Here is an 18,888-nt window from a genome sequence, read left to right on the forward strand (position 1 = left end):
ACCTCTCCTCGGTGGCAAATACTGATCCTTTTTCATAGTGTTAGAAGAATAGAGAATGCAAGAAAAGGTACTACGAGCGATTGAAGGTGCAGAAAGCGTTACGGAAGAAACTGAGCGGTGTTGCACACACGACGACAGGTCAGCTAATCTAGCGGAGTTTTTACCATTGATTCGAAGCCCACAAACTCCGTCTGGCAAACAGAACCACAATCACATAGAACACAAGGGAACCAGTTGTTTTTGAATTGTTTTCAGATTGACACAGCGAGGTAGAGGACACCCATATCCCAGCGTCTGCTGAGGAGCGATACACCAGCATAAAAACGCGTGCAAGCCCTTGCAATGCTATACTCCGCCCTCCCAATCCATCCCAAACCCAGAACGATGCGCTTAACCTCCCTTCTTCTTGGAGACACCGACGGTGCGGCCCCTGCGTCCGGTGGTCTTGGAGTGCTGTCCGCGGACACGCAGGCCCCAGTAGTGACGGAGACCACGGTGAGCGCGGATCTTCTTCAGGCGCTCGAGATCGTCACGGAGCTTGGAGTCGACGTTGTTGGCCAGGACCTGGTAGTCCTTGCCATCCACGATATCGCGTTGTCTGTTGAGGAACCAGGCGGGGATCTTGTATTGCGTGGGGTTCTGGATGATGGTGACGATGCGCTCGAGCTCTTCCGAGGTGAGTTCTCCGGCACTGTTGATTCAATTAGTTTCTGTGTGTTGTTTGATCGGTCTAGTCCATTGCGCTCTTCAGGCAGTGGACTGCATTGGGGAATGCATACCGCTTGTTGAGGTCAACATCAGCCTTCTTGCAGACCAAGTTGGAGTAACGGCGTCCGACACCCTTGATCTTGGTCAAGGCGTACATGACCTTTTGCTTTCCCTCGACATTGGTGTTTAGAAGTCGCAGGATGAACTGGAAGTTCGACTTCTCGGCCGATACGAGAGACATGATGGCGACTGTTGTGGTGAAGTCGCTGTCGCTATCGAATCTTGCCAGAGGAAATGTCGTAAAAGCTCTCGACGCGAAGAAGTGTGCGGACTAACCCTTAGCGTGGAATTTACAAGCGAGGTCATGTGACCACCACCTCGAGATATTCAATCATCACCGAGGCGGATCGCCAAGTGGGAGAACATCGACGACCAGGCATCAAGATCACGATTTAAAATAATAAAATATTTCCGGGCTTATCCGGTTCTTGGCTTTTGGTTTGATTCGATTCGTGCCACGAAGATTATATGACCAATTTTTGGTCCTGATACACCCGGACCTGCCTGTTATATCCACGGGTATCAACCCTGCCAGCCTTTCATCTGGAGTCTGGAACGACGTTTTGGGTTCTTGCTTCCGGATCCGAATGAATCCAGCATGAGTTACTATGGCGATTGCCATATACCGGATCGCATCATTGGCCTATGGGCTTACCTTGGTGGTGCCATTGACGTGACCAGCCGGAACAGTGTCCATTGACATGACCAACCGCAACAGCCGTCGCGCTGCGCCCCAAACGGTGTAAATCAGGGGAGCATTGTTCTGGCTTCGGATCAAAGAACATCGTGTTGATAGTATGTAATATTTCATTTTTTCACGGGGTTGCATTGCAGTTTCAAGGGCAATCATACCTTTACCGTCGCGGATTTGCCGTGAGGCTCATCCAAACAGCTCCTGTCGCAAACACGGTCTCAGGCTGGGTCCAGGGTGTTTGCTTGAAAACTGTCAAAGTTCCACCCACATAATTCAGGATTACTGCCATTATGGCCTTGAATGATTTGAGTTTTTGCCAATCATGTCTGTTTTTTGGGCAGACGTCAACTGGGTCAAGCTTTTTGGCGCCAAGGCATCGCGATGGCCACCGCATCGACCACGATGATGACCCTCTCTTTTTAAGCCTGCAATTCATTTTTTATTATCGTACCAGCAGGCAATTGCTTTGCGAGCAGACAAGTGAATGCCCCAAAGGAATTATATTTAAATCAATTTATTAAAATCGTCTACAATGAGAAATGTCAGCGTGAGAAACAGAACGAAAATTCTGTGAGGTGTTAAATCGGTATGATCGACCCCACCTACACCAACGGGCGCTTAGACGTCACCAACACCATGCCATCCGACCCCTTGACTGTCATATTCCCCTTGATATTTTCTTCATTATGAACACCTTACTAAATCCCCAACCCCACGCAATAAGCTTAATCACAATACTAGAAAATCTTGGCGCGTGCTTCATAATCCTTGCAAGGAGATGGCGTCTGCCGTTGTCAGGCTGGGACGGAAGACAACCCATCCGTCTAGGCATCGTCGATTCCGAGGGCGTTCCGGGAAAATATCATATATGAAGTCAGAGCCTGCCTCGACTTTTAGAAATGCCACAGCAGGACCTCAATCTTTGACAGAAGCCTACTTCCTGCACGCACACACTCCTTCCATTTTTCAGCGCGCTGGTAGCCATCTTATAATTTTACTTAATTGGTCATTCTCATTCTATTCCGGTCGCTATAATACTTTAGTGTCTTTGCCGCCATCCATCAATATGCTTTTCAACTCCGCCGCAGCTTTGTTGAGCCTCGCTGCTCTTGTTTCCGGTGGTAAGGCTCACCCACTGTACAAAGCTGGGTCCATGTTAACTAACACCTTGCAGCACCCCGTCCTGAGTCTGGACTCAGCGCGCGTAGCCCTGGACAGCACTTACACTCGCGCCACGTTCAGTCGCTTGATGCCCGAGCTGTGGTCGTGGTTGCTGGCAACGGCAATAACAACAACAACAACGGCAATGGCAGGAATAATGATAACAACCGGAACAACCAGAACAACCGCAACAACAACGACATCAACAACGTCATAATCTCCACGACCGTCATCCAGCTCTCGGACACCCAGCGCCAACAAGAGGTTGCCCTCATCGTAGTCGTCCAAGACCAAGTGCGTCAGCGCAGTGGCAGGGACTTTGAGCTCCGCCAGCAGAAGGATCGCATCCGCCAGAACCACTACAGGAACAAGAACCGCAATGCCGTGAGTCCTACCTATCCTCCCCCAATGCCACCCCGCGCGAGACAGTAGCTAACAACAAACCAGAACACCGTCATCGTCATCGTCACCGAAGTCGTCGACAGCCGCACCGCCAACCGCCAATCCCGCTTCATGTCCCGCCAGATCCGCGCCAACAACAACCAACCCAGCGACGTAACCGTCATCGTCGCCGACTCCGCCATCACTCTTCTCCCCGTCGGCGTCAACCAGAACCAAGCCCAAGGCGGCGCGCGCCCCACTGCCGTGCTGGAAGGCCAGGCAGCGGCATCGGCAGCGGCGCTGGCGGCTATCCAGACCGTTGACCCGAATGCTCCGTTCTTGCAGACGAACCGCACGGTGATGGCGCCGGCTGGGCAGGCGTTCCCGAGTTTTGCGGGGGTGGAGCTCGATCCGGCGAGGATTGTGGAGGAGGGCGCTCAAGGGGTGGCGGTTAGTGTTGTTTAGGGCCGGTGCTCTGCGAGTATTGGTTTCTCTCGCCTTGGAAGCACGGCGCTTTCCTTACCCTGCGCTGGTTTGCAGTGCCGCGTGGTGGGGAGCTGGGTTGTGTGCGGGGGCGGAGATTAGAGGGAAATGAGGAGATTGGGGGCGGCGTCGGCGTTGGATTGGGTTGGATGTGCAATGTGTGCTTGGTTACCGCTTTTGGTAGATTTAGGTCGGGGGGAGGCAATGGCCATGGTGGTTGATCCATCTGGTCTAGATGCCGGGTGGGATAGGAAGCTCATCTAGAATGTCATCTGCATATCTCACTCATCTCATAAACCCAACCCATCGCAATTCCCCCTTGCTTGCGCCATGAATTCATTATTGCTCCTCGTCCTACCTCCCCCCCATGCATGCCGCTCTCCCCTTCTAGCGTCTCACCTCTCACAAATAACCTCTCATATCTCACATACCCCATACTACCCTCCTCACATACTCGTCTGCCCCCTCCCCCGCACCCCCGTCCCGGAACCACAGCGACCCGGCGCGCCGCTCCGCGCGACATGGCACACACTACCCACTCCTACACTACTGCACTGTTGTAGCCGGCATGATGGGATGGACGACGCAGCTCGTATGGGCGTTCATGCGATGCAACGCTGTGTTTGGCATCTGGTGTGGGATCAGACGGGGGACCGTGCGGTGGGGGCGTGCGCCGCGCGGGGAAGGGAGGTGGTCATGTGATTGGGGTGGTCTGGGGTTTGAGGGAGGAGGGAGGGTAGAGCTGGGGACTGGGGATCAATACCGGCTAGTTGGGGTGGTGGGGATTATCGATTTAGTTGGGTTTGTTGGTGGCGGTTTGCTAGTTGGAGGTGTGAGTTATTAAACGCCTCTAGTTGGGGGTGAGTGATTGAGCGTCTCCGGTCGAGGTAATAGGTGCTGTGATTACTGTTGTTTGGGATAGCTCCTGTTCCGAGTTCTAGGCGGTACAGGTGCTGGGGAAGGTAGGGTCGTATTAGGGGGTCTGTGCAGTGATGGGATGTGTGGTCGGTCTGGATTATACTGTAGATATATCAGAATAGCGGCAGCAGCTCTTTGTTACAGTATGGATTTGGGCTGTGGGTAGGGGAGCATTTTACGCTATATTAGAGATCTGAGAGCGAGCTCCGTTGACGGCCTCATCAAGCCTATTCAACGTCCACGCCGCAGTGTCATTATCGGACATAGCGTCGCATCACATTAGGTGGGATTGGAGAGTATGTATGATATCTTCGTCCTCCTAGGAGCTTCGCGCTTCGTCTCTGTAGGATAATATATTTTACGGCCGTATATTTTATTCCCACGTTTTTATTATTATCAGGACCTCTTTCTGTTAATTAGTGGGAAGGAGAGCTGGGAATTTGGGATAGGGCAGGGTAGGGTATATGATTCAGTCGCCCGTGCCGCTCTCGAGGCCATTTTCATTCAAGATCGCCATCGCCAGCATCATCACCATTGATATCACAGCCACCACCACAATCACGACCACCCTCCACCCCGTCGATCCTCCCTCCCGTCTCCACTTAACCCTCAACCCGCCGCCCGCCGTCACCGTATTAATCACGTGATCACAATACCTCTCTCCTCGCAACTCCCACGTTCACCATCCACCAAGATCTCCTCTCCCTCTCAGCTGCTCCTCCTCACCCATCCTCCAGGGTCCATTCAGCTCATCCCATCCACCCCATCCACCCCATCCCATCCCTCCCCAGTGGCTCGCCCGTACCTGCGCTCAGGCCGTCCCGTCTCTCCTCTCTCCCCAGCACCACGCATCCGCCACCAACACATCCACCAACACACATACACCCACGGGCAACACCGGGTAAATATCCAGAGCGGGGTCATGTGACCAGGATCAGGGATAGGTGGCGTGTGGTGGTGTGTTTTAGAAGTTGGGAAGGTGTACAGTATAGCACTAGTACGGTACAGTGCAGTATGGTACGTATGTCCTCCCATGTACCTGTGGAAAGGGGAGATGTGCTCCGGGGATAGGACCAATTAGATGGGGAAGGTGCGACGGGGGGTGGGGGGTGATTGGGTAAGGAGCGGCGGGGGGGCTTCTGGAATGGAAGGTTTTTGGGGAGTTCTGGAAGGTACCGGGGGGGGGTACGGGTGGTAAGGGTGGTACTTTTGGGGATGGGGGGTACTTGGGGGAGGGATGGTGGTGGTGGTGAGGTGTTCTGGGTTTAGGGATTAGGAGGCTGTGAGTGGTTGGGTTAAGGGGATGGGTGAGTACACGTGTGTGGTGATGCTGGCCGGCCGGTGTTTTTCCATATTGCGGCGAGGATGGTAAGGGATGGTAAGCTGGCGATTTGACACGCGAGGGAGGCGTGGTGAGGGGGTATTCGGGAGAGGGATTGGATATTGGGAGGGTATATAGATTGCTGGTGCGTCGTGGTTGTTTGTTGGGTGAGGTTGTGGATGGAATAATGTCTGGATAATAGGTGGAATTGGGATGGTTGGCGGTGGTGGTGTTGTGAGAACGCTACTGTTCTGTATAGTACTGTACCTGCGGTGCGACGTGCTTACTTACTTTACTGTGTGGGTATATATCGATATCGTGCATTTATTGTTCTGTTCTGCTCCTTCCATTGTTCCCTTCTAGAGTATTGATATTGTCCCTTGCAGCAACTGTGGCGCTGGATAACAGCAGCTGAGCATGCTAGGATGGTATGAGTGAAGTGAGTCGTCTCTTGTCAGCCTTTTCTTTTCGTCTCGTCTCGTCTCGTGTCTTCTCTTCTTTTTCTGCCCTCTCCTGTCAGCTCCCTCTCTCAGCTCGTCAGGGCCAATTTCGGCAGTTGATGGTGATCTCGGGTTCTGGTTTCAGCGTGCGTGCGTGGGTTGGGTGTGGTAGTGGTAGTGGTAGTGGTGTTCGCTTTCTTTTTCTCAGCGCTGATCGCGGGAGTGTGGGATTTGGTTAGGGGGGACAAGCTGACGACGGGGGGGTGATAATGATGCTAGGAGGAACACGTTTTGAGGTGGTATTGGTAGTGGGAATGTGGTAGTGTGAGCGTGCTGTAGTGGTTGATCATCGTCGTCGTTCGCAGATGGGAGCTTGGTAGGAGTGCTAGGAGTGCTAGGACTGCTGGGACTGCTGGGAGTGATGCTAGGAGTGATGCTAGCAGTGATGTTAGGACATGAGCATGCATCCAAGGGTACTTCTACCAACCACACCAATACCATACTATACTCTATGTACCCCCCATGCAGGCGACATGTACCTTCCAATGCGGAGACACACCCTCCTGCTTTCTTTCCCTATACCACGCCGTATTTGCAATAGCGTCTTCTCTCCTATTGGCTGAAATCGTGGCTTGCATCGGTCACAGAGGACAAGACAAGAAGGAAACAAAAAGGACAAAGGAAAAAAAAAGGGTCAGACCATCCTAATGAAGTCTAGTATATGCTGTTTCTAGTCTAGTGTCTCTCATTCTTCCATTCTTCCCTTATTCATCCACCCCCTACTAGTTCTTCCTTCCCCCTCTATTCTTCCCCTGTCCCTGCTCATTTCTTCCACTTCTTCCACTTCTTCCATTTCTTCTCCTCCTTCAAATCACTTTATATCACTTTCTTTCGTTAATTAAATCCAGTTAGTCCGTTATTAGTTTATTAGCCTCGCTATTAGTCGCTTCTTAGTGGTTGGTTAGTTTGGTTAGTTCGTTCTTCCGTCCTTCTTGTCCTTCTTAGCCCTCTTCCTCCCTAGCCCTCTGTCATCCACTATCCATCCCCTCTAACCCCCTCTAACCCTCCTACTCTCTAACCCCCCTTCCTTCCCTCGTCCTTCCTCGTCCCTTAGTTCCCCATTTCTATCGTAAATCTAACAAGGATGATGCTGTTACTTCCACTTCGAAGGGCTGCTAGTCTGCTAGTCTGCTACTTCAAATACTTCTCTACTTGTCTCTACTTATCACTGTCTTAAACATCTTGTACCACCTACTGCATCATTCGTACTGTAATATACCCCGAACGCCTGTTAAACTCTCTCTGATTCCCGTACCACCTCTGTACCACTCTATTACACCCCGGTATACTCTGACCTACTCTAGACTCGGTACTGTGGCCCGCACACGGTTGCGGGTGCGCTGCTATGTTTCGTTTTGTAACCCCCAATTCGCAAATTCGCCATTCACAGGAGGGAGAAGACAGACTAGAACAGTACTACACGGACTAGAAACTGCGGTACGGCGGATACAGTAGTAGAAACAGAGAAACAGAGAAATAGACATCTCACTCTGACCTCTCTACCAAACTCTCTCTACCTAACCTCTTGCTCACCCAAGCCAGAGTGGGAAGGAACGAATCGTCCGCCCTCGCCGCCGCCTTCCCGCCCTTCCTGCCGCGCGCACTTTCCTACTTTGTTCCACACTCCCACCCTCGCACTTGCCGCCTGTATCACTCTTTCCCTCTCTCTTCCCAATCTCCCGGCTTGCGGTCCTGCTGTCTTCCTGTCTGTCTGTCTTGCCGTCACCCATTACGCAACTTTCTACCAACTTCCCTCCACATACACACCCTTACTCTACCCACCATCACATCTCTTCTCGCGCCCATTGACAGACCAGACGTTGAAGAAGACACACTGAGGGATTGTCACGCACTCCAAACACTATCAACCACCCACTACACCTCTCTCCCCGCGCGGAATCCTCACCAATCCCACCGCGCGCGCCCAACCCACCGACAGGCTCATCGCCACTCACCCTCCGAGACACAATCACCACCACTCCTCCACAACCCCACGCCCTCCCGAACAATCCCCACAGCGCATCAACGCACCCTCACCCACCCGCCACGTCGGCCAGCACCACCACCCCCCGGCGCGGCCCTCTCTGCGACCCGCGCGCGCGCGCGAGACTGAGGATCGAGGAGCCGAGCCGCCACGGCGACGGACGGGACGGCTGAGATGGCCCCCTTGGACGCCGCGTGCAATGTGGTGTATATGGATCGGTCTGCGCGACGGGAGCGGATGGTGAGGAGGGGCGAGGCGATCGCGGAGGAAGCGAGGACGGGGGATGATGAGGAGGCGAATGAGGGCGCGAGGAGGCTGCAGGTTAATGTGCAGACGCTGTTGGAGACGTTTAGTACAGGTATGTGGGTGCTGGGAGATGTGGAGAGGCCCCTGGTTCTGTGTGATTCGTGATGTGTGATGAGATAGAGTTGTTGGCTGACTTTTGGGGGCGTGTAGTTTATGTGTGTCCGACTGGATTGAGTTGTTTGGCGCGCATCGCGAGACTGAATAATGTGCCGACGGCGGGATTGGTGCCTACGGTGGTGCTGATTGATATACCTGAAGACGATGACGAGAACGAGCTGAGGATGTCACTGCCACAACACGATGCTGGTATACTTCCGGAGGCTGATGGTCCTCCGAACATATATGGTTCGCAGCTACTACGGCAAATAGTTGCGGACGTGACGGAGATAGGGGTGGCCAGCATGGTGCTCCCAGTTGCTCTGATACGGAGGCGCATAGAAGCACCCACCAGTACGCCCAGGCCCATCACACCTATACGAACTATAGAAAATACACAAGCAAGCCATCCTCAGCCGCTTTCGGAGGATGTTGCATTGATGGAACTACAGCGAGATCAAGTATCCTACATGAAGTACATCGACCTTGGGGCTGTAGATGTTCTGGAAAACCCGATTCGCCGGGAGACACTTCCCAGCCTCGCCATCCACATCTACCGCGTGCACAAGGAGTTCCTACAGCGTGGGGAGCATCTCACGGCTCCTACCCAAAAGCACCAGAGCCCTTGGCCTGGCGTCGCGACACCAGAGCCATTCGCCTACATGCGCGAGGTGATGGTTTGTGATCTCGCGGGTCAGATCTGTGGCACGATTGTGGATCATCCCATCGATCCGGTGAAAATTGAAATTAGCAATTCGCGGAAACAAGCTATAGTCAAAGCTATATCGGAATGGGGTTTCTCAGCCCACGACCTTACAGAGGATGAATTGCTGCTAGCCACCGTGACGATGCTGGAACATGCGTTGTCGATAGACGGAATGGAGGAGTTGCGGTTACCCAAAGGTATGTTTAGATGCTTCGCCTCGGCTGAGGCGGCCTCCGGGCCGATGATGCTCCCTCCCGTGCAACCCGCATGCTGACTGACATTCGTTTGTAGATAAGCTGCTCAGGTTCGTCATCGCCAGCCGTAACGGATACAATGACTTTGTGCCATATCATAACTTCAAGCATGTTGTCGATGTTCTCCAGGCCGTCTTCCATTTTCTTGTGCGCATCGGTACTTTGCCGCCCTTCCCCCAGGGGACGAGGGTAGAGACGGAGCCCACGACGAGGTTGGTAGGTATGCTAAGGCCGTTTGAGGCGCTAACGCTCCTAATTGCTGCAATTGGCCACGATATTGGGCATCCAGGCGTGAACAATATGTTCCTTACCCGGATCAACTCCCCTCTCGCGCGTTTGTACAATGACAAATCGATCCTTGAATCATACCATGCGGCGTTTTACTGCAACATGCTGTCGAAGCTCTGGCCGGCTGTTGTCGAAAATGAGGAAATGAGGGAGTTGCTTACCAGCTGCATCCTGTCAACGGATATGGGGATCCATAAGGAGTATATGGAGAAGTTGACGTTTCTGAAAAAGACAATGGACGAGCTGCCCGATAATAAGGAAGTGGGCGAGATGGAACTCAAAACATACCGCGAAATAGCGTGTAATATGCTGATCAAATGTGCTGACATCTCGAATGTGGTAAGTCATAATCTGCCTACCGTCTCTTTACAGCGACTGACAAGCATAGGCCCGACCCTACGCCTGCGCTGCCGTGTGGACCGACATCCTGACCAGCGAGTTCTCGCGCCAATCCGACATGGAGACCCATCTCAATATCCCCTCGGCCCTCTTCTCCCCGCCTGCCCGTGACATGGTGGCCCTCGCCAAAAGTCAGACCGGCTTCATGTCATTCTTTGCGCTCCCGCTCTTCAGGGGCGTCGAGGAGCTCATGCCCACGCTGGACTTTTGCGCCTTGGAGATAGACCGCAACTTCGCGCACTGGACAGCGAAGTCGGAGGCGGCGAGGCATGAGCTTGCCCGAGCGTCGTTGGGAGCTAGGGACAGGCAGAGTGGGAACGATAGACCCGACAGCAGGAGCCCACCGGCCGCAGAGAGCAGCGCTGCGGGGGAGGCGAGGCGTCCGCGTCGTTGGGGTGGCCTACGGGGAGGTAGTGGAGCTGCCTTGGGTGATCTGTCGACGGGGAGCAGCGCGAGTACCGACCCTAGCGACGTAGACGGCATCGATATGCCGCCGCCGCTATCTCGAGGCCAGCAACCACAATCCAACAACAGCAGACCCAACTCGCGCCCCGTGACCTGGGACGAAGCCAGCGCCAGCTCGCGCCCGGCGACGAGCTCGAGCGCGCCCCGCGCCACCGCCCTCGGGATGCCCGACGCTGCGGGCGGGCAGGTGATGACGCACCGCCGCAGCGAGACGACGGACGGGAGCGCCGCCAGCGTGCCGGATAGTGGGGGGTGGGAGGGCAGCGCGCGGACGGCCGATAGCGGGAAGTCGGAGGAGAAGGCGGAGTGTATGAGCACGGCGCGGACGAGCGTTGAGAGTTCCTCTGGGATGAGGGGGGTTAATGGGGTGGTGAATGGCGGCGGCGCGAAGAGGAAGAGCCTCGTGGGGAGCGTGTCGACGCCGGATTTGCGCTCGGACTCGAAGGGAAGGATGAGGCGTGGCGATGAGGCGGGGAGGAGGGAGCGCGATCAGCAACAGCGCAGGAAGGGGGAGAAGAGCGGCGGTGATAACAATAACGGCGTGTTTGCGTCTATGCGCGAGCTGACGAGGCGGCCGAGTCTGGGGAAGTTTAAGTTCTGGAAGAAGAGGGAGGCGGGTGGGGGTGGTGGGTTTGGGGGTGGGGGGATGCACCAGGTGCAGCCGCCGCCGATGCCGAATGTTATGGGGAGGAGGGGCAGGGAGGGGGGTGTGTCGGTTGGTTGATGACTTTGAGGTGGATGTCCAAATGGTGGGGGGGTTGTTTATATGGTGTGTGGTCCGGAGTGACTGTAATATGTCTGGATGCCGGGCGTTTTCATGGCGCGCGAAGAACACACAGACGGCGTTTTTATTTTTTTGAACGTTGTGTTTGTGTTTGTTGAGCCCACAACCACGACGACGAACTCCCCCCGCCTGCCGACTTCGACATTATTCTTTTATACCTTTTTTGTTTTTTTGGGGTGGGGGGAGAAAGAGATGGGAGATGGGCGGACAAAAGGAGAAATGAGCGAAAAGGGTGGGAAGGGTATATATGGTTAACGGACGGACGGATGTGGATATGGCTTTTATGGCGAAAAACCCCGAACTCTTACTTACTCGATTGATGATGATGGGGACGGTTTTTTTTATACACAAAACACAACGAGATGAGGGGGTTTTACAAAGGGAATGGTGTGGATTATGGTATAGGACATGACCTGACCGGAAGGGGGGGAAGGGGAAATCGACAGTTGGCGGCTATAAGGGGGGGAGAGGGTTGTACATAGGTTTTTTTCTACGCCCTGCCTGCTGTGGTTTTTCTCCTTCCCTCGACGTTCTGTTGTATTCCGGGTCGGGTGGCTTTAACTTCTAGTTTTTCTTTTTGTTTTTTTCTTCTGTCGATATTCTTTTTTAGAGGGGGGCTGGGGGGATAGGATGGGGGAACGGTATTCATAATTGCTGTTATGGATTTTGGGTTGGGGTTTGAAGGATTGGGAGGGGGCCATGGATTAGGGGGGTTGGGGGAGTAGGGATCGGGGAAGGGGATAAAGGATAAGAGGGGGTAGGGGCGGAAGGGGTATTGATACCAGACAGACTATGAATGAATAGCAATTACATTACATCACATCAAGTTGATAGGCGTGCGTGCGTGCGTGTGTTGTGTTGTGAAGATACGAGACCACCTAACCTTCGCAGAATAGCAACGGCCGTCTTGGTCCTAGGATGATGCCTGTCTATCTATGTTCCATACACACACACATACCTCCTTCCTGAAGACGTTAATGGCATACGCACGGGTTTCGGTGTTGATGCGCGACATATCTCTCGCTCTCATCCCTGTGATGGGAGGGAGTTGCGCAGGGGGGATCCGTTCGTGGATGTCGGGGTCGCCGGCTTTTTTTTTCGAGAAGGCGGGGGGATGTGTATGCGGATGCGGATGCAGGGTGGCGGGTTATTGGGGGGGTTAATTTCCTGTGCCTGGGTTTTTGGGATGGAGGTTTGTGGGGGGGGGGGCGCGGGGGTGGGGGGGGGGGGGGGGGGGGGGGGGGAGACGTGGGGGGGGGGTGGGGGGGGGGGGGGGGGGGGGGGTGGGGGGGGGGAGGGGGGGGGGGGGGGTGGTGGGGGGGGGGGGGTTGGGGAATTTTGGGGGGGGGGGGGGGGTATTTGGGGTGGCGGTGGTGGTGTGTGTGAAGGTAGTGTTTGTGTGGTGTGGTGTTTTCAGATGTGGTGATGTTGCTCCCCGATGGCTTTGGGGTGGGTGAGGACGGATCTATCGACATAGTAGGTGGTTTCTTCGTGGTGTCCTCATCTGTGGTGATGTGTCTGTGGTGATGTGGCTCTTTGATGTTTGTCTTTTCTTCTTCTTCTTCTTCTTCTTCGTCTTCAAATTGTAAGAACGGGTCAAACGGCATTGATCAAACGGCACTGATTCACCTTTCTACGTGTCTCTTTCTGTCCCTATGTGTCTGTAACGACACAGGCAGCTCACACCGAGTATCGGGATCGTCGAAGGGGGGGGGGGGGGGTTTAGGGCATGCTGTGGGGTATGGTGAGGGATATGAAAGTTTTCCATTTGTTCTAGCGCGCACGTAGATGTTGATCTCTGCTCGGAGTGTGGCCGAGCGGATTGGGTCCGAGCACGGCGGTGCGGGTGTGGAGGGTGATGTTGCCACTGGGGACGAGGTTGTGGATGGGGGGTTGGAGTGGTGCGTGGGATTTGAAGATTGCTTTGGATTTAATAGTCACGCGGGCTTTGGTTATTCTGGTATGAGGACTCATACTTCATACTGGAACAGTGGAATAGTGCGGTCTGAGACGAATATATGGTGGTGGTGGGACAGCGCGAATACTCTGTTCTCATATGTTGCACAAAGCTGCAACCTTCACCATTCCACGAGACCACACCGACAGACGCGGCCAGAGAAGTGACTCGGAACCTTCCGTCAAACTATCGATGTATGGGGAAGGTGATTGGGAAGGTGACGAGGAGGCGGCGGTAGTGGCGCCGATGGCGGCGAGATATGATAATGCTAGCCGCTTGGACCTGTCCGAAATGGCTGTAGTTGATCCCTCGCTCGTTTTCTACCCCGGATTTTTGTTAGTAACGCTGCAGTCTTGCTTGTCTTTGATGGTTACTTGGTTTTAGTTGGAAAACGTGATCATTTTTGTCGGCTGGGATGGTGTGTGCTGTAGCTAGACGCGCGTTGCCCCTCTTATCCCCAATGTCATCCATCTTGCAACACGTTAGCCCAGTTTGTTTTAAATTACTTATTCGTAAGTTGAGAAACATTTTCATTTTTGTTGCTGGGATTCTGCTGCTGCTAGCTCGTTCGCGGTGGAGGCTATCTACATAGCAAGTAAACATCATGTCGTAACGTAGCTGAAGGCATATGTTTGAAAGACCTCCTAAAATAAACCTGGGAGTGAGTGAGGCTTTGCGGCCCCCATCTCGAAGGATTCATATCCTACAATTATCACCAAGTTTTTGCTCGCGAATGGGGTAAACCAGCACCGAGACGTCATAAGAACAAGGTTGTTTATCCTGGTATTTAAGCTTTACCAAAGGAAAGTCTGGCGGAACCCGCTACTGTTGCACGTGTTGGAATAAATGGAGGCAGCAACGCATGGATGATGTTCCAGCATTGGGATTGAGTTTATGTAATTGCTTATGGCTGTGAATGGTAATCGCATGACAATATCTAAATCCTACGCTACCTACGAGCGGGCATGATCCCCATTACCAAGAGCAGCGTATCTCTTCTTTGATGCTTGTCATGTCAAGCCCCCTGATCCCAAAGGTCTTGGCTTGATTCTTGCCATGGAAATGTTGCGTGTAGTGCCAATAGTTCCTCCTTTCTGGCCCTAGAATCCCTGCAACTCAATTGGGCCGCTGCATGCCATCGAATCCTCAACGGCACCATCCACCATCCCGCGCCTTAACGCTAAATCCTATGCCCACTAAACGCCTTGACACTAGAGTAGCATACCGCTGAATCAATCTCCACCGTTCCTCCTTCCTTGTTCCTGCTGCTGAATTGTCCTCAGCCCCGTACTAAGACAGGGCCCTTCGCTCTCCACACCCTCACTCACCCTCTCCCCGCACAAGGCTATTAGGATCGTCCACGCTGACAACCTTGCATGGCCCAAACGGGTATTCTCAGAGGCATCTCATGCGAGCAAGCCTGACCCTTGCGACTTGCTGAAGTCCAAACAAAAGGACAGGGTGGCGCCTACAAGCTCTCTCACTGGCGCTACTTAGGTAACAATACGACGCCCCAGTTGGCAAGGGGGCGTGAATCAACCAATCGCATAAAGTTCTCGTTTCTGATTCGGTTAAATTCAATGCTAGGCGCGATAGCGTGTTGCCAATCTATTCTTAATTTAGCCTCGCGGGACTCGCGGCTTACGATCTGCAAGCCCGCTAAATGCTCCTGAATCCTTCGAGATCCTATTTCATGCGAAAGCTGGCAATAACAGCACCACTATGGCACGTCACTAATGGCTGTTTCCGTTGCTGGTCGCCCTCATTTCAGCCACTTACTGCATTTTTATTTTGGTCATTCCACTGCCATTATGCTTAAGCGTTAGGGTCCCTTGTTATTCGGGCTACTGCTCCACCCACGAACCTTATAACTAACATCCTATAAGGAATGGATTTGCACACCACTGAAACTTGAGGATACAGGCTTCATATCGTCATGACGTTTTGGCTCACTTTGTGTTGTCTGTCATCCTGGCCGTCTCCCTGGCCGTCGCCTATCACCTGAGAATAGCTAATTTCGACAGCTCAACGACACTAGACGGGAATGGTAGGAGCAGCAATGGAGAATGCGAAGACAGAAGGAAGGGAAATGGGAGAGCAATATTCAGCTACGACTGGAGCATAAATAGAACCCTCATCGCCCGAATTATTCTCATTATCCATCAGCCAATTCACCTTTCAAAACTCCAACGCCTCTACTTGCAATCATGAAATCTTTTGTGGCTATCGCCGCCTTCGCGGCATCCATGCCAGCTGTCCTGGCTGCTCCATCTGGCCAGGACCTCAAGGAAGTCAACGTCGTTATCCAGCGCCTCAAGGGGACCGCTGAGACTGACGTGGCTATTGTCGACAAAGAATCGTCTGAGGTTCTCGGATACGCCTGCTCCGACAAGCTCGACTCTGGTGCCTTTGCCAAGTTCCCAGTCTCTGCGGATATCAACGAATACGGAGCTGGTACTATCACTCTCGGCACTACAAAGTACACAGTGCATGAAGACCCCAACGTCTCCGGTGGTGTGAGCTGCATGAAGATGTACGATGAACAGGAGATCTTTGTGACCTGCGCGGCCACTATCCCTGCCTCTCTCCAGTTGGCTCCATTGAGCGCCAGGGATAAGACGGACTGCTTTGCTAGCGGTAGTTCACCCATTTTGCAGAGCCTAGCGAACTCCATGTCTGCTCAAATCGCGACACCGAGCACCAAGCCGCGCTCTGTCGAGGATGCCCCACGCTCCCTCGAAGAACGCCAGGGAGCTTGCGGCACTTGGTCCAGCTACACTGCACTTGAAGGAGACGGAGACCCTCACCAGAACTACTACTTGAACCAACTCAGTGTGAGTCTTGATATAAGTAGTGCTTCTCGATGCAAAGGTTAACAATGAATTAGGAAAACATTGAGTGCGGATCATCACCTAGCTGTGCTGTCGGGCACGAGGAGAGCAAGAGCTACACTATCGGATTCTCCGTTTCTGGAAGCATCGACTCGTGGATCGGCGGCGGTTTCGATGTTAGCGAGTCCTGGACAACCGGCAACGAGTACACCTGTTACGGTGCTGCAGGCGATACCGTCTGTGTCTGGTACAAGACCGCGCTCACGGCTTACACAGTCAGAAACTACGACTATAACCAGTGCACGGGTGCATCCCCAAGAGGCACGGCAGTAATCAAGGTATGCCATCCCTCCCCGACCAACCCCCCCCCCAACTCCCCCCTTCACACGACAGCCTCACTGACCCTTCGAAGTCGCCAAACAATAATAATAAAGGTGGAAACTACTACTGTGTTATGGGATCTGCGTGCCGAAGCCAGGGAGAGGGATACTTCGACCTGAACGGCCGGGCTGGTGGCCCATGATTGACTCAAATTATGAGAGGTTTCTTGTAGGATGTTTACTATAGATATATTTGTTAGCTTATTGCTTAGTTATGTGCTCAGAGAATATCACTTGAAATTATATTTGTATGCCTTAGATTGTCTGCATCATGTGCTCTTATCCTGTAATCCCACAAAATGTCCATCCTAATTACCCCTAAGCAGTGCACAGTCGATGGACTAACAAAAATCTTTCTGTGTCCAAGGGTCCATTACCGGATGTATTGAAAGGATTAGCTACTTTATCGATACATGAAGAATAATCATAGGCGCAGTATTTATTTTCTAGGGGAAACCGTGAGGCGCAAGATCACGTAAAAATCGATTATAGGTAGCAGAGTTGCTCCACAGAGATCTTAAGAAGCCCCATAACTGCGTAACTGCGGGGGTTTGATCCCTTGCCAGGTCACTGATTGCACATCGAAGATGGGACAGCCCCATTGCCCGGGCCCTGCCGTGGCGGCCTTTCCCCCAATCGACTTCGTTACATAGTGATATACGATAATGTAAGAATACTATGCAAGTGGATAGTGAGAAATGAAAAGATGGCAAGAATGAGAAGGGACAGCGAGAAAGAAACGCGGAGGGTGAGAAAGGGGGGATGTTGAGACAGGGGGGGTGGTGAGAATAGTAAGGGGCGGTGAGAAGGGGGCACTGAGAAAGGGAAGGGGAGCTCAGAAATGGGTAATCGGCTGAAGATGATATAACATATAGTAGCCTAGGAATTAGATGGCAGTGTAAGTTTTACCTAGACCCATTCCGTCTACAAGCATACCGCCTCCGGCTGTCAACTTCACAAGCGTCGAAGTAGCCTCTTTTATATCGTCCAAAACATCATCTAGAAGAATAATGCAAATAAAAATCCCAATTTCCGAGCTTTGTTGTACTTTCTGACAAAGATGTGCTTGCTAGGTATGTACACCTATTATAGTAAGAATTGTAAAGGAGGGGGATTCCCATACATTACGTTTTATATAATGCGAACAAGTCTCAATAGTGATGGGGCAAAGGATATGTCACTGTGAATATATTGGGCGCAGCGGCCTAGCAATCTATGAAAATGTTTTGCCGTTCTCGTCCACACACAAACGCTCGCATAGGCCCTAGCGACTAAAGATCTTTGCATACCTCAACTCATCTCAATAGACTTGACGTTGCCCTTGGGGAAGGTTGGTATAACCGGCCATGCAATGGATATGAGGAGGCTATGGGAAAGTGGCTTCAATGCCTTTGATTTTGCGGACCTAGTCTGTCACGATGGGAACCCCGGGTATTTCGCCACTAACCAGCCGTGCTTGGAATTCTTATTGTACGGTTTGCCAAAGGTTAAGTACAGTGGTGAGAAAAGGAATTGAGAAAGTAGTGAGAAAATTGGGTGGGGGGTGAGAACAGAAAAGGGCGGTGAGAAAGAAGCGGGGTGGTGAGAGAAGGGTAGTGAGAACGGAAGTACGCGCAACGAAAAAGGGGTAAAGTTCGCAGCAATCCGTGTTGCGAGCAGGGAACTGGGTTTGCAAACACACGCCTGTGACCTTCATCGAGAATTGCTACTTTGGAGAAACCCTAGCACGAAGACGTGCATACCTCTTCGTGAATTTTTATAGGATGAGCACAACAAGATTCCCCGCAGCTGTAAAACTATGGGGCCTTGGCCCTATATTAGATGCTCTCATTAACCAAAGGTGATGGGACAGCCCAGCCATCGAGACAGTGGCACGTTGCCATTGGATGGGACTGCGGACAAGAAAGGAGTCGATGGATGGATTATGCTATAAAGGAAACGATCAATGAACTACTGTATGGAGGCCTTCTAAAAATTTCAAAAATTCAAGATCGAATTTATGGCTATAAATTCTTCTTTGCCAACCTGGGCTCTGAAGAACGGCCGAACATGGATCACGGGGAGGTTCTATCCGAGGCGTTCTTTGATGGTATTATATATCATGCTGTAGGTTTGTGCAGCAACAGTGAGAAAGAGGACGACAAAGGAGGTCGTGGGTATGTAGTAAAGAATAACATGTAGCATGAGTAGTGGTGAGAAAGGAGAGGGGTGG

General features: G+C 52.6%; 4 protein-coding genes across 4 annotated transcripts; 3 read left to right on the plus strand and 1 right to left on the minus strand.

The window, feature by feature from the left end:
• Positions 1–70: 70 nt before the first annotated feature.
• RPS18 (ribosomal 40S subunit protein S18B) lies at positions 71–991 on the minus strand. The gene is made up of 2 exons (XM_018270298.2): positions 780–991; positions 71–691 (listed from the first exon to the last, which is right to left on the minus strand). The coding sequence occupies exons 1-2, from the start codon at positions 947–949 to the stop codon at positions 391–393; spliced, it is 471 nt and encodes a 156-aa protein (XP_018134689.1). The 5' UTR covers positions 950–991; the 3' UTR covers positions 71–390.
• Positions 992–1,111: 120 nt separating this feature from the next.
• VE01_00771 (uncharacterized protein) lies at positions 1,112–3,772 on the plus strand. Its single transcript, XM_018270299.2, has 3 exons — positions 1,112–2,583; positions 2,637–3,007; positions 3,071–3,772. The coding sequence occupies exons 1-3, from the start codon at positions 2,241–2,243 to the stop codon at positions 3,467–3,469; spliced, it is 1,113 nt and encodes a 370-aa protein (XP_018134688.2). The 5' UTR covers positions 1,112–2,240; the 3' UTR covers positions 3,470–3,772.
• A 4,612-nt stretch (positions 3,773–8,384) lies between these two features.
• Positions 8,385–12,125, plus strand: PDE2 (3',5'-cyclic-nucleotide phosphodiesterase; the record flags this gene model as incomplete). The annotated part of the gene is made up of 4 exons (XM_018270300.2): positions 8,385–8,568; positions 8,667–9,515; positions 9,610–10,199; positions 10,249–12,125. The coding sequence occupies 4 exons, from the start codon at positions 8,385–8,387 to the stop codon at positions 11,446–11,448; spliced, it is 2,823 nt and encodes a 940-aa protein (XP_018134687.1). The 3' UTR covers positions 11,449–12,125.
• Positions 12,126–14,865: 2,740 nt separating this feature from the next.
• Positions 14,866–16,903, plus strand: VE01_00773 (uncharacterized protein). Its single transcript, XM_018270301.2, has 4 exons — positions 14,866–15,286; positions 15,352–16,299; positions 16,353–16,634; positions 16,709–16,903. Exons 2-4 carry the CDS (start codon positions 15,673–15,675, stop codon positions 16,817–16,819), a joined length of 1,020 nt encoding a protein of 339 aa, XP_018134686.1. The 5' UTR covers positions 14,866–15,286; positions 15,352–15,672; the 3' UTR covers positions 16,820–16,903.
• The last annotated feature ends 1,985 nt before the right edge of the window (positions 16,904–18,888 follow it).

The sequence above is a fragment of the Pseudogymnoascus verrucosus genome (assembly GCF_001662655.1).
Source record: "Pseudogymnoascus verrucosus strain UAMH 10579 unplaced genomic scaffold scaffold_2, whole genome shotgun sequence".
Classification (NCBI taxonomy): domain Eukaryota; kingdom Fungi; phylum Ascomycota; class Leotiomycetes; order Thelebolales; family Thelebolaceae; genus Pseudogymnoascus; species Pseudogymnoascus verrucosus.

Bases quoted from the DNA above. Each gene is read 5' to 3' on its own strand.
- RPS18 (XM_018270298.2), bottom strand. From the start codon at position 949: ATGTCTCTCGTATCGGCCGAGAAGTCGAACTTCCAGTTCATCCTGCGA. The intron at 692-779 runs GTATGCATTCCC...TTGAATCAACAG, and splicing joins GATGTTGACCTCAACAAGCG to TGCCGGAGAACTCACCTCGG.
- VE01_00771 (XM_018270299.2), top strand. From the start codon at position 2,241: ATGGCGTCTGCCGTTGTCAGGCTGGGACGGAAGACAACCCATCCGTCT. The intron at 2,584-2,636 runs GTAAGGCTCACC...AACACCTTGCAG, and splicing joins CGCTGCTCTTGTTTCCGGTG to CACCCCGTCCTGAGTCTGGA. The intron at 3,008-3,070 runs GTGAGTCCTACC...ACAACAAACCAG, and splicing joins GGAACAAGAACCGCAATGCC to AACACCGTCATCGTCATCGT.
- VE01_00773 (XM_018270301.2), top strand. From the start codon at position 15,673: ATGAAATCTTTTGTGGCTATCGCCGCCTTCGCGGCATCCATGCCAGCT. The intron at 16,300-16,352 runs GTGAGTCTTGAT...ACAATGAATTAG, and splicing joins ACTACTTGAACCAACTCAGT to GAAAACATTGAGTGCGGATC. The intron at 16,635-16,708 runs GTATGCCATCCC...GACCCTTCGAAG, and splicing joins GAGGCACGGCAGTAATCAAG to TCGCCAAACAATAATAATAA.